The sequence below is a fragment of the Schistocerca americana genome, chromosome 8, assembly GCF_021461395.2.
Source record: "Schistocerca americana isolate TAMUIC-IGC-003095 chromosome 8, iqSchAmer2.1, whole genome shotgun sequence".
Classification (NCBI taxonomy): domain Eukaryota; kingdom Metazoa; phylum Arthropoda; class Insecta; order Orthoptera; family Acrididae; genus Schistocerca; species Schistocerca americana.
Window position 1 is genome coordinate 215,646,495 of NC_060126.1, and position 13,223 is coordinate 215,659,717.

Consider the following 13,223-nt stretch of genomic DNA (forward strand, 5'->3'; position numbering starts at 1 on the left):
CTCTTTATGAGTGAGTTGTTTCCCTTTAGCGCCTCTAATCTGATACCACATAAGATGTAGCTACATATTTTTTTATAATACTCCTCTTCACTCCATGTTAGAGGAATATTATGTAAGAAAATACGAAATGGAAGACCAATCGTTAACAAGAACAGAACTTATCGCTACATCTACACCCTCACTCGCAAGACATCTTACGGTGCATCGTGAGGGTACGAAGGCGTGCTCAAAAGTAACGCCTCCGAATTTTTTTTATTGTTCTCAATATTGGTTGAGGTATTACATGTCATGCGTATTATTCGGGCGACTTAATCGCTTCGCTGACGCAAGTTGCAACCTTCTGTCGCTAGAGGACTCGGACTTACAGCGTGTATGGGATTGTCATTCGTCCCGATATATCGGAACCCTCACAGTTATGGACATTCTTGTCCCGACATTTTGTCCCGAGTTTGCAAAATACTGGTACGAGCTTGGTCCAAGTACTGAAGTAACACCATCTGTTAGCGCAACGTGTAAATGCAGCCTCAGTGTTATTTATGTCAACACGTTCATGTCGACAAGCTAGTCTCACAGATGGCATTGCATGTTGCGTATCCTGTATCGATGACGTAAGTACCTTCTAGGTCTAGCGTCATCATTCGAGAAACTACCAAACTTCTCCAGTAGAATGGGGCTGGAACTATTTAGGCAGCGCCACGCGGAAGAATCTGGCATTTCACCTTTGAATAGCGATCTGACAAGACGATTCTTTCTAAACGTAATACGAAAAACTTCTTTCTAAACTTAATACGAACAACGAGTACAAGCTTGATCCAGTTGTTTGAAGCGTATATAAGGCGTGAAGTACATAGTGACGTCTACCTCGATCAATAAAGTGTTATTGTCGACCGGTTACCGTGTAATAAACGTAACTTACCATAGCTTACTAACATGCCTAAGCATGGAAAGAGAAAGTGTCACTTTTCGGATGATTACACAAGAGAGTGGTCTTTTGTCAAGAAAAGCCGTACGGTTCAGGAAGCGTAGTGACAGATTTTTAGCTGTTACACATCAGAAACTCATGGAGATGTCAGATGTGAGGCATCACATTTCTACGGATACAAATAGATTCGGGGTAGTATCGACATCAAAGCCTACTGTTACATTATTGATTAAAGAGGATATCCCATAAGAATTGCTCGCTGCTTCTGCAGAACTAACAAGAGCTTATAAAATTGTCAAGGATCATCAGTCCTCCAGTTTCCTTGACTGTACCTTAAATCTGAGTCCGCAGCGTCCCCGACTCCAAAGTTGGCGCAAAGCAGTCTACAGCCAGAACCAAACAGCGATTGTTAAAAATATTTTCGCACCACACTTCGTGCCCGAATGCATAGAAGATTTACAAGAAGTTTCATTTTACGGAATAGGCACCGGCGCATCAAACCACAATTCTCAATACTGTACGGAAACTAACGGAATCCTACAGAAGCCGTTTGATGCGCTAAATAACGAAAAATCAGATACAGTTGCAAAATTTTGTCTAGACACTTTAAGCTGCAAATTGCATTAGATAAATTAATCGCTTTTCAAGGAGACAACACCCGTACCAACTTCGGAGGGCTTCATCGACCCGGCCATCGGAGTATGTTTCACCAAATTCGGCCATCGGAGTATGTTTCACCAAATTAAAGATGAACTAGGAAAACTGTAAAAGGAATTGGGTGCCCTGCCCATAACCTCCACAATACTATACCATGCGCTGGTGGAGCCTGACTGTCGACATTGAAATAACCGTCAAGAAAATATTTAATTATTTTTCAATATACACAGTAAGGACAGAGAAACTTACAGAGTTCTGATTATACGCAGATGTCGATCATCAGATCCTTCTATCTCACTCAAAAACGAGATGCCTCTCATTAATGTCCGCAGTTGAGAGAATTCTTAAGCTCTGCATTTCATTAACTTTTTGACGCCGAAGACAGGCCATCTTCAATAATTTCAGATTTTTTTCAGGAGTCCGTTCAGTGAAATTTACTTCATGTTTCTGCAGCCAAACTTGGCTCTATTTGAAAAAATATATATAAAAAGCGTGGAGAAAAAGAAAGGCTCGCTAATTGAAATTTCGATATTTGAGGAAGAGATAATGACTTTCTATATCACAGAATTTGATTACTTACAGAAATGGACTCCTTCTTTTAATAAATATCAGGTATTTGACTGGTTGACGCTGGAAACCCCCATATTGGGTGATGATTGGAAACACTATTATACGCATATACCAGACTAAGAATGGCGTGAAGATTTCAGACGGCAATTGTTTTCAGGTATTTATGTACTTGAAGAGCTTTCTAGAAACTAAGCGTGGCTCGGTAAATGGAAGTCTAAATACTCTGTGGAAGAAAGGCGGCCGGCCGGTGTGGCCGAGCGGTTCTAGGCGCTTCAGTCTGGAACCGCGCGACCTCTTCGGTCGCAGGTTCGAATCTTGCATCGGGCATGGATGTGTGTGATGTCATTAGGTTAGTTAGGTTGAAGTAGTTCTAAGTTCTAGGGGACTGATGACCTCAGATGTTGAGTCCCATAGTGCTCAGAGCCATTCGAACCATTTGATGAAAGGTGAATTTACTCTCACGGAAACAGAACATTCAGAACGTAAATGCCAACTGCTAAAATTATGTATTTGTTTTGTATTCCCGCAGGCAACGTCAATGTAGAAAGAGTATTTTTGCTTATGTCGACCCAGTTGACTGATAAAAGAAATCGATTGCTGCCAGGGACTGTGGAATCAATCTTACAGTGTCAATTTAGCTGCAAGCTGACTTGCATAGAATTTTATAAATACGTAAAAGGGGGAAAAAAGGCTTGCTGAAAAAGATGAAATGTTCCGAAAAAATTGGTGTACAAGCTACTTCTACCGCAACAAGTTCCATGTAATAGACTTCCGAATAAAAAAATTATATTAAGTAAATTTTTACTTCAATTCTTCACCCCCACCTCGGAGTGTCCTAACGAGGTCCGAGGTATAAATGGCAACCCTAAGCAAGAGTGAGGAGCGGCATACTGTTATCGAGTTCCTAATCGCAGAGAAAGTGCCTGTAATTGAAATCCATAGAAGAATGAAATACGTGTACGGTGATGATTGTGTCCACATCAGTAATGTTGCGACGCTGAGTTGTGCGTGCTCGCAATGAAGAAAGCGATGGTGCTGCCCTCGACATGTGTGACAGGGCACGGAGTGGCTCCATAACTTCGCTTTGATAGTGATAAAGCGGTGCAAGCAGAGGTGAGGTTGTGGCTCCGTCAACGAAGTCAAACATTCTACAGTAAATGTATCAACAAACTGGTCTCTCGTTGAGAGAAACGTGTTCGTCGCCAGGGCGACTATGCTGAGAAATAAATGCGTACACATGATGAATAAAGATGTAAAAAGTTAATGATAGATTGTTTTATGTGAAAAAGCTAAGAATCTTCACATAAAAAATTCGGAGGCATAACTTTTCAGTTTGTGTACCGCTGTCACTCGCCCCCTCCCTCCCTTTCATTCATGAATGGTGCGCGGGAAGAACGACTACTGGTAAACCTCAGTGTGAGGTCGAATCTCTCTTATCGTAATTGCCTTGTCGCTAATTACATGCAGGATGAAGCAATATACTGGTTTACTATTGCAGGAACGTATGCTCTCGGAATTTTAACAGTAAGACGCGACGTCTCTCCTGTAGCGTCTGCCATTGGAATTACGCGAGCATCTAACTCTTTTGCTCTAACTAAATTAACGTGTGACTAACCGCGCTGCTTTTCTTAGCATCTGATCTGTCAATATTTTGTGGTAAGAGTACCAGACTGATAAGCAATATTCAGCTATTGGTCAAACGAGGGATTTGTAATCCATCTCCGTCGATGGAGTACACTTATTGAGGGTTCACTGGATCTCCGTGTGGCATCTACCTGTCTTACGATTACTTTCATGTAGTCAGTTCAGTTTGAATACAGAACTTAGGCTCTTAGGGGAAGTATGAATATCTGAGGCAAACCACTGCCTGACATAGCCTTTCACACACGCATTCCAATCACATAGGTTGCAACAGCTCAGATCTACATTTACATACATACTCCGCAATCCACCATACGGTGGGTGGCGGAGGGTACCTCGTACCACAACTAGCATCTTCTCTTCCTGTTCCAATCCCAAACAGAACGAGGGAAAAATGACTGCCTATATGCCTCTGTACGAGCCCTAATCTCTCTTATCTTATCTTTGTGGTCTTTCCGCGAAATATAAGTTGGCGGCAGTAAAATTGTACTGCTTACTCCCAAATATTTAGTCGACGTGACTGTGTCAAGCACTACACTACTAATGGAGTATTCAAACATTACGGGATTCTTTTTCCTATTCATCTGCATTAATTTACATTTATCTATAGTTAGAGTTAGCAGCCATTCTTTACACCAATCACAAATCCTGTCCAAGTCATCTTGTATCCTCCTACAGTCACTCCGACACCTTCCCGTACACCACAGCATCATCAGCAAACAACCGCAAATTGCTATCCACCCTATCCAAAAGATCATTTATGTAGATAGAAAACAACAGCGGATCTACCACACTTCCCTGGGGCACTCCAGATGATACCCTCACCTCCGATGAACACTCACCATCAAGGACAACATACTGGGTTCTGTTACTTAAGAAGTCTTCGAGCCACTCACATACTTGGGAACCAATCCCATATGCTCGTACCATAGTTAGGAGTCTGCAGTGGGGCACCGAGTCAAAAGCTTTCCGGAAGTCAAGGAATATGGCATCCGCCTGATACCCTTCATCCATGGTTCGCAAGATATCATGTGAAAAAAGAGCGAGTTGCGTTTCGCAGGAGCGATGCTTTCTAGAGCCGTGCTGATGCATGGACAGCAACTTCTCTGTCTCAAGGAAAAACACTGACATTTTCCGCTACGATAACACAGACTTGGAGGAAGAAATATAAGAATTCAGCGTCCCGTCGGCATCGAGATCGTTAGAGACGGAGCACAAGCAGTAGGCACACGCAGGAAGTGTGTGGTGAGGCGGGGAGCGGTGAGACGATGAGGGCGGCGAGAGGTCAGGAGGTCACGCACAAGGCGAGCAGTTCGACAAGTGAGTGGAGTGCCTGCAGGTGGCAGCACGGAGCTGGAGCGGAGCGCTTCCCACTGGGTGTACCTCCGGAAGAAAGCAGCGCGTGGCCTTGGGCAGTCTGGCCGTTAAAGCACGCACGTAGCCCCGGCCTTCATTTTCTCGCCAGCTTACTGTCCCGTGGAGTCAATGCAGTTCTTGCCGGTTTTCACACATGAACACGGTTTCCTGACCAGCTGTGATACGTTACAGTGAAATTCATATCAAACCCGAAGGTCAATTTGTACACCACAGTGCTGTTAGGAGTGACAGTAAAGCTCTCATCAACCGGAAGGAGGTCTCATCAACCCGAAGGTTGATTTGGATAGCCAACCATGACAAAACTCTTCCATTGAAGATGTATGAGACAGGCGAAATACTCTCAGACTTCAAGAAGAGTATAATAATTCCAGTTTCAAAGAAAGCAGGTGCTGACAGGTGTGAATATTACCTAACTATACGTTTAGTAAGTCATGCTTCCAAAATACTAAACTCGAATTCTTTACAGAAGAATGGAAAAATGGAATGGGGAAGATCAGTTTGGATTCCGGAGTAACGTAGAAACACGCGAGGCAAAACTGACCCTACGACGTACCTCAGAAGATAGGTTAAGAAAAGGCTTACCTACATTTATAGCATTTGTAGAGTTAGAGATAGTTTTTGACAGTGCTGACTGGAAGACTGTCTTTGAAATTCTGAAGGTGGCAAGGGTAAAATACAGGGATCGAAATGCTCTTTGCAGTTCGTTCCGAAGCCAGACGGCAGTTGTGAGAGTGGAGGGGCATGAAAGGGAAGCAGTAGTTGAGAAGGGAGCGAGGCAGGGTTGTAGCCTATCCCCGACCTTATTCAATCTATGACCAAGCAGTAAAGGGGCAAAATGGAGTAGGAATCCAGGCTCAGGGAAAAGAAATAAAATAAAAACATTGAGGTCTGTCAATGACATTGCAATTCTGTCAGAGACGGCAAAGATCTTGAAAGTGCAGTTGAGCGGAATGCAGTGTTTTGAAAGGAAGATACAAGATGAACATCAACAAAATCAAAATAAAGGTAGACATGTTTCGCATCTGGGCAGCAAATAACTGATGATGGACGTAGTAGAGACTATATAAAATGTAGACTGGCAATGGCAAGAAAAGCGTTTCTGAAGAAGAGAAATTTGTTAACATCGAATATAGATTTAAATGTTAGGAACGATTTTCTCGAAGTGTTTGTATGATGAGCAGCCATGAATGGAAGACAAGAGAATAGAAGTTTTTGAAACGTGGTGCTACAGAATAACGCTGAAGATCAGATGGGTAGATCGTGCAATTAATGAGAAGGCACTGAACAGAATTGGGGAGAAGAAAAGTTTGTGACACAACCTGACTAGAAGAAGGACACATTCTTAGACATTAAGGAATCACCAGTTTAGTATTTGAGGGAAGTCTGGGAGGTAAACGCAGAGGGAGACCAAGAGATAAATATAGTAAGCAGATTCACAAGAATGTAAGCTGCTGTAGTTATTCTGAGATGAAGAGGCTTGCACAGGGCAGTACAGCTGCATCAAACCAGTCTTCGGACTGAAGACCACGACGACAACAAAAACAACAACAACAACGACGACGACATTTCCAGAACGCTGCTGTGCAGAAATGTTTCTCCCAGGCAGTGTCCTATAGTAACTGGTACTGTCGTGTTGACAAGCACAAGTCATCGCGTGAGACGGCCCGTAGTTGATGGAATATGCAGTAGTTCAATTCTCTTTGCAGTTTTTTCGCTTATAGGTTTTCGTGCCAGAATCTTAACATTAAAAAAAAGTACTCCCCTCTATAACACACTCCTTCGGTAATTCCTGTAAGCACATCGCGTTTACAAAATACGTAGTCGCTGCTGAAATGGCAAAACCCAATCTTCGTGTTTGCTTATTCGAAAGTGTGGTATGATTACTGTCACCAGCGAAAATATATTGATGGCAAGTGATGACAGCGTCCTGTCAGTGTTAAAACTCTGAGCACAGATCTGGCGGTAGCTGAACTCACACTATGCGGAATTATTGCCCAAATTCCTCTGGACTTTGCTAATTTTCAGAAGTAATGTTTCAACCCACGGCGGTCTGTTCCCGCTAGGAAACACCTCCATAACAAAATATTCTTGTAGCACTGCTGTCACATCTCAGCTAAAAGTTCCCACCAGCTCCGGTTGGCTTGGGAGACTTTAAGATTCGTAAAATAAGTCTTAACAGTATAATTGCGTAGGTTTCCGCGGCCAGAGTCAGTCGACATAAAAGTTTTCTGGCATGGTACCTACTGCTGGAGAAAAACCAACGGTTGCAGCGGCCTTCTTCCGGGTCAACACCAGTAGACCCAGAAGAAGGACACTTCAACCGTGGCCGAAACGTTGGTTTTTCTCCAGCAGCAGTTTTCCACAATATGACGCGGTACCATACCTAGAAAACTTTTATGTCGAAGTCTTAACAGGTTTCTTAGCGATACAGCAACTATACCAAGTCGATACTGAAAGTCATCCAGCGTATCCCTCGTCGGTTGAACATAACCAGCCTCATTATTATTGTATTTTCCTTTTCGTTCCAGAGGTGAGTACCACTTGGATTGAGATGTGGATGTTAGCTTAATTACAGAGCAGATTTCAGATATTTTAAAAGATATTATAAATTTCAGTATTAGATCCCTGTTCTACTTTTAGCGTCACACAGTGTACTGAAGGCTAGTTGATATTGTCAGTTGTTCCAAAGTTGCTTTCTAAAATATCAGCTATGTCATGTGAAACTAATGAAAATGGCTTTAGCTACATTCAATAAGAAGGGAAAAACGCTTTCTGTAATATAACAGGAACACATCTCACGTAATGGTGGTAAATCTCGATTCACCTAGTCTTAACGTCACGACGATTCCAGAATGTGAATCCGTCTAATCGTTTTGGTAATTTATTGCATAGTATACTACAGGTATTACATACGTGCTAGAACTGGGATGTATATTTTGGCAAGAAACTGTCAGACAAATTATACTGGATGGAGAAAATGATACCCAAAAATTACAAGGTTAGAGACAGTAATATCACCACATGAGATTATCCAAACAGCTACGGCTTCAACACTTTTCCCGAGGGATGGGCGATATAAACCTGTGAAAATCCTGTCCCAGTTGTATGGTGATCTTGGCTAGTCTTGGCGATTGAACGGCAGCCTCGCGCAGAATGACTATCTTGACTGACTAATGTATTGACAGTACTGCCAACATCATCCTCTACTTTGCGAGAAAGGCGCCTCTTATTCATCGCGACATGGAAATGTACTTGGCTGATTCGGGGAACAGTCATGTAGTGCGTCAATACGGATGTGACAGACTGCGACGGCTTGTGTAGGGCCTCATCCACAGCTAAATTTTTTGATTTGTTCTACTTGTGCTGGACAGTGCCTACAACATGTATCATACAATTTTTCAATGTTGTAAGACTCCTTGATTATTACACTTGTTCACTAGAAGATATGTATTTGACAGTAGCGAAGATCAACAAGTGCTCTTAGGTCTTGGCATACATTTTCGAGCGCCTGAGTACTAGACTTTTTCTTCTTCTTGTTATATTAGGATTCCGTTCCTTAAGTTTTACCATTGAGGTTTGAAACAACCTATGTACTACGTTTTTATCTGGCGGTAGTAAATATTTTGGAATAAATGAAAAAGCTTCTTGAAATATTCGTGTAATCAGCAAATAACAAAGAACATAACTTAGTTTAGCAAAGACGAAAATAAATGTGTTTGTGTTCAAATACAAGATATTTTCACTGTACGTTTTGCTAATCGCGGCTCTTGACGATTAAGTTCAATATAGACAGCTGAAATGTCTTAAGACTGGTGTTGAAGCATCAAGCACTACTTCATTGAACTTCAGAATACAGATTTGCTATAGCTTTCAATAGAACTGGCGTCCTGATATAGTTAAAAACAGAAACAAACAAGGAGGACAGCAGTGATTTTTTCCCACCTACTTTAATGGCTGTAGCCAACGGTGTCCCTAGAGATGCAGCAAAATCTCAGATGAACAAGAATGGTAAAACGCAATACAGAAGAATAAACGTGGTGCATTAATTAAAGATCACAAAGATTTTAAAATGGTTTCCTCCCACGTACGAATAACTTATCCACAACATCACACCATTAGGTGCTGATGAAAAAGTAACTCTTTTTATCATCTTCATTTTTCAGATTGTGACTGGTAACAGTAAACTTGTAGTTTCAAGTGACTCTCATAACAACCACAGTAACGGATAACGTAAAATGTGCGTAGACGAGGCGACCTTGAAAGCGCTGAATAGCAGAAATCGGGGATATACACTGTCACCTAGTATAAAAGGTAGTTGATTAGAGAATGGTTTAGAGGTTCCATTAATTTTAACGTATTTCTTTGATTTCACCGGAGGAGTAACTGCGTAAGGCGTCTTTAGCTCGAGAAACATAAGTGCGAGCTGCTTTATACATGCCTAAGCTAGAGATGGGCAGAGAGACTAAATTTCATTCACACGCGGTATAAAAGCAATCACATACAATGCAGAGCATGTTCCTGTACATGTACAGTGTGCTATGAGCTTCTATAGTGCCGATCAATAAGCATTCTGGAAATAATGGAGCCGTCACCGTACTGCAGATGAACGCCAAAAAGTCCTCAGGCACGCAGGGAAATGAACACAACTGTTACACGCAAGGAGAAAAGTCCAATTATTTGAGAACAGTAAGCCCAGTGTACGCCATTCATGTGTCAGTTGCTTCACTTGGCGCTTGACGATTCCAGTCTTTTAAAGCACACACGCCCATCGATCACATGGCAAACTGAACGTGAGTCGCTACTGCTTCAAAAAGACTACCACAGTAAAATATGTAATAAAAGTGGTTCAGATTTTTACAGTCTACTCGAAGGCGTTAAGGAGATTGTATATGTAATTAGTGACGTATTAAACTTTCGTTCAACCACATATAATTTTAGTGACAAGGTACATAACTAACGACCCTTTTCGGGAAGTAGGTTCACATCCTTAGGTTATTGATACAAGAATCTTGACATATTAAAAGTTAATAAACGGTAGACACTAAAATATTGGATTTAAAAATGTCTGTCTTACTTTAACTTCAGTCCTCCTCACACCCCATCGGCTCCATCGAAACCATTTATCATTGTGCTGGTTAATGGAAGAACACGCTGTATTTGTTCACTTCCTCGACGATAGAAATCCTCACCTCTGTCACGGGGCCATTGCAGAACCGGTGTGCGCACGCGGTTCTCGTTTGAAAAATCTCCCCTCCCCCCTTTACATGTTCTTTCAGCTTCCCGAAAAGATGGAAATTGCTTGGTGCGAGATCTGATCTGTCACAAATGCTTCCAAACGTCCTTTCGAAAACGCAACAAAGCTTGTGTTGCGCGCGCCGTGTAGGGTATTGCACTACATTCAAGAGAAAGACGACTTCGCTCAATTTTCCATGGCTCTTCTTCTTTATGGAGTTATGCAGCGATGTCAGCGTTGTACAGCACAAATCGGTATTAACTGTTGTGCTATGCGCTGTAAGCTCTGTGAACACAACTCTTTCGCAGTTGAAGAAAACGGTGGTCGTAGCTTTGCCTGCTGATGGCGCAACTTTGCATTAAGACAGTGTGTCTCTATTCCATAGATGCTCTCTTTCTTGCAGGTGTGAAATGATGGACTCATGTCTCACTGGACGTAGTGATGAGACTTAGGACATCTTTGCCTTCCACGGAGGAACGCTCAAGAAATCCAGAGAGTCATAAGCCTTGCGCCTGTTTGTTCGCAGATGACATTGATAGCGGAACACAGCGCGAGCACATTTTCCGACACTGCTGACGATCTCCGACGATGGAATGAGCACTGCCTATTGAGATTCGCATCTGCTGACCAATGTCCGCGAAAGTGACTCTGCGACTGTTGCGAACCAGTTCCTCGATTGCCTGGACACTGCCGTTGGTGGCCGGTATAGACAGCCTTTCTTCCGGATTGCCATCACCCACCTCTGCGCGCGATCGGTCAAATTGTTGGCACCATTTCACTACGGTTGAACGCGACATTGTATTTGGTTATAATGCGCCACTCTTGTGAACAATGCTCCTAATGTAAATAGACATGTTTAATGTACTTTATGAAGCTCAATCTATAATTCCCTCAGCATCGCCCCATTTTAATTCGATTACATTCCCTGACTCTTGTGTTACTTCTGTTGGTATTCATCTTTCTAGCGCCTTTTGAAGACACTATCCATTCCGTTCAACTGCTCTTCCAAGTCCTTTTCCATCTCTGACACAATTACGATGTCATAAGGATTTGTGGCTTTTCTTTCTTCTCCAACAACTTTAATTCCATTCCTAAATTTCTACTTGGTTGTATTTACTGTTTGTACAATGTACAAATTCAGTAACGTACGGGATAGGCTACAATCTTATCTCACTCCTTTCTCAACCACTGCTTCCATTTTCATGTTTCGACTCTTACAACTGCAGACTGGTTTCTCTGTAACTTGTAGTTTAACTTTCACCCCTTGTATTTTATTTATTCAATTATTCACCAGTCTTCTGACTGACTCGGTGCAGCCCATCAAGAATTCTCTCTTGTACCAACCTTTTTATCTCAGAGCAGCATTTGCACCATGCGTTCTCAATTATTTGCCACATGTATTCGAGTTTCGTTAAAGTTTCTACGCTCTACAGCTCCCTTTAGTACCATGCAATTGCTCCCCCCCCCCCCTCCCCCCCCCCCCCCCCAATGCCTTAGCACACGTTCTATCACCCCGTCCTTTCCTCTCGTGCTGTTACTATCCTTGTCGATTCTATAGCACCACGTTTCGAACATTTAGATTCTCGCCTCTTCGTGTTTACCCACAGTCCACGAGTCACTTCCACAGAATGCTGTACTCCAAACGCACATATTCAGAAATTTTCCTTCTAACTATATAAAATCTAAAAAAGTGGATCCTTCCTTCAACCTATCTTAATTAAGTCAAAGCGTCAGCACTGCCTCACGTGTTCGTACAATTCTCTGGAACCCAAATTGATCTTCCCTGAGGTTGGCTTCTACCAGTTTTTCCAGTCTTCTATAAATAATTCGTGTCAGTATTTTGCAATCGAACAGCTAAATACGCCGACCTGTATGAGGACCAATCGCAACTCTAAGTAGATATCTGGAATAAGGACCGCTTGGATGTTTTTGTAAATAATTTATTTAACAATCGGTCTCGTAACCTAGAAGCCACATCATCGGTTTAAATGTGGTGGCTCATTACACTGAAGTTGCATCATGGACGGGACGGAATAAATGGCGCAATTAGTGGATCGTCAGGTACTGTACGAAAGTATGGGTCCACGGTTCCTCAAGCGTGACATGATCCGGAACGGACGAGAGTAGGCCGAACGTAACCAGTTAACCATCAGATATAAGGGCACAATCCATCCAGAGTGCCATAAATATAGCAGAACGCAATGGATGGAGATGTAGGCGGGAAAATGCCCAGCTTTGTATCCTCACTTTCCACTTACCTGACGATCCGCTAATTGCGTCATTTATTCATAAAAACAGAATGTTCTGCCCCGTCCATGTTGCACCTTGAGTGTCGTGGTTCACCATATCCAACCTGATGATGTGGCATCTAAGCTATGGCACCGATCGTCAAATTATTTGCAAGTGCGGTCGAGCGGTTGTTGTTCGAGAGAAATGCACTGTAATTTTGGATGTATGAGCAGCGTCGCGATGGGCCCAAAATGCTGGTAGCTTGGCTGTTACTGACCGTGGTGCCGGCCATGGCGGGATCGGCGTTGTTGTGGGTCTGCGGCGGCGGCTGCTGGGGCTGCGTTGTGGCCACGGCGGGCTGCTGCGAGGGCGGCTGCGTCTGCGGGGGCGGCGGCTGCTGCTGCGGCGGCGCTGCCGGCTGCGTCCGCGGCGCCTTGCCTCGGTATCCCTGCGCAAAAGCAACACGGGCGACGTCACTCTCCATACGCTGCAAGCTATCACCGAGAGGTTGCACTCTATAGTGGCCTTCACCAAAAGTGGAGCTGTATTGGCTTCAACAGAGAAATGTAATTCCAATATACTGTGTGCCAACAT

General features: G+C 43.0%; 1 protein-coding gene across 1 annotated transcript in view; it reads right to left on the minus strand.

Annotated features, from left to right (window-relative positions):
* Nucleotides 1-13,016, minus strand: part of LOC124545682 — a 51,497-nt gene extending 38,481 nt beyond the window's left edge. The window contains exon 1 of the mRNA XM_047124629.1: nt 12,907-13,016. Within this exon, the coding sequence (XP_046980585.1) occupies nt 12,907-12,921 (15 nt within the window). The 5' untranslated portion in view covers nt 12,922-13,016. The remainder of the gene's footprint in view (nt 1-12,906) is intronic.
* Nucleotides 13,017-13,223: the final 207 nt, after the last annotated feature.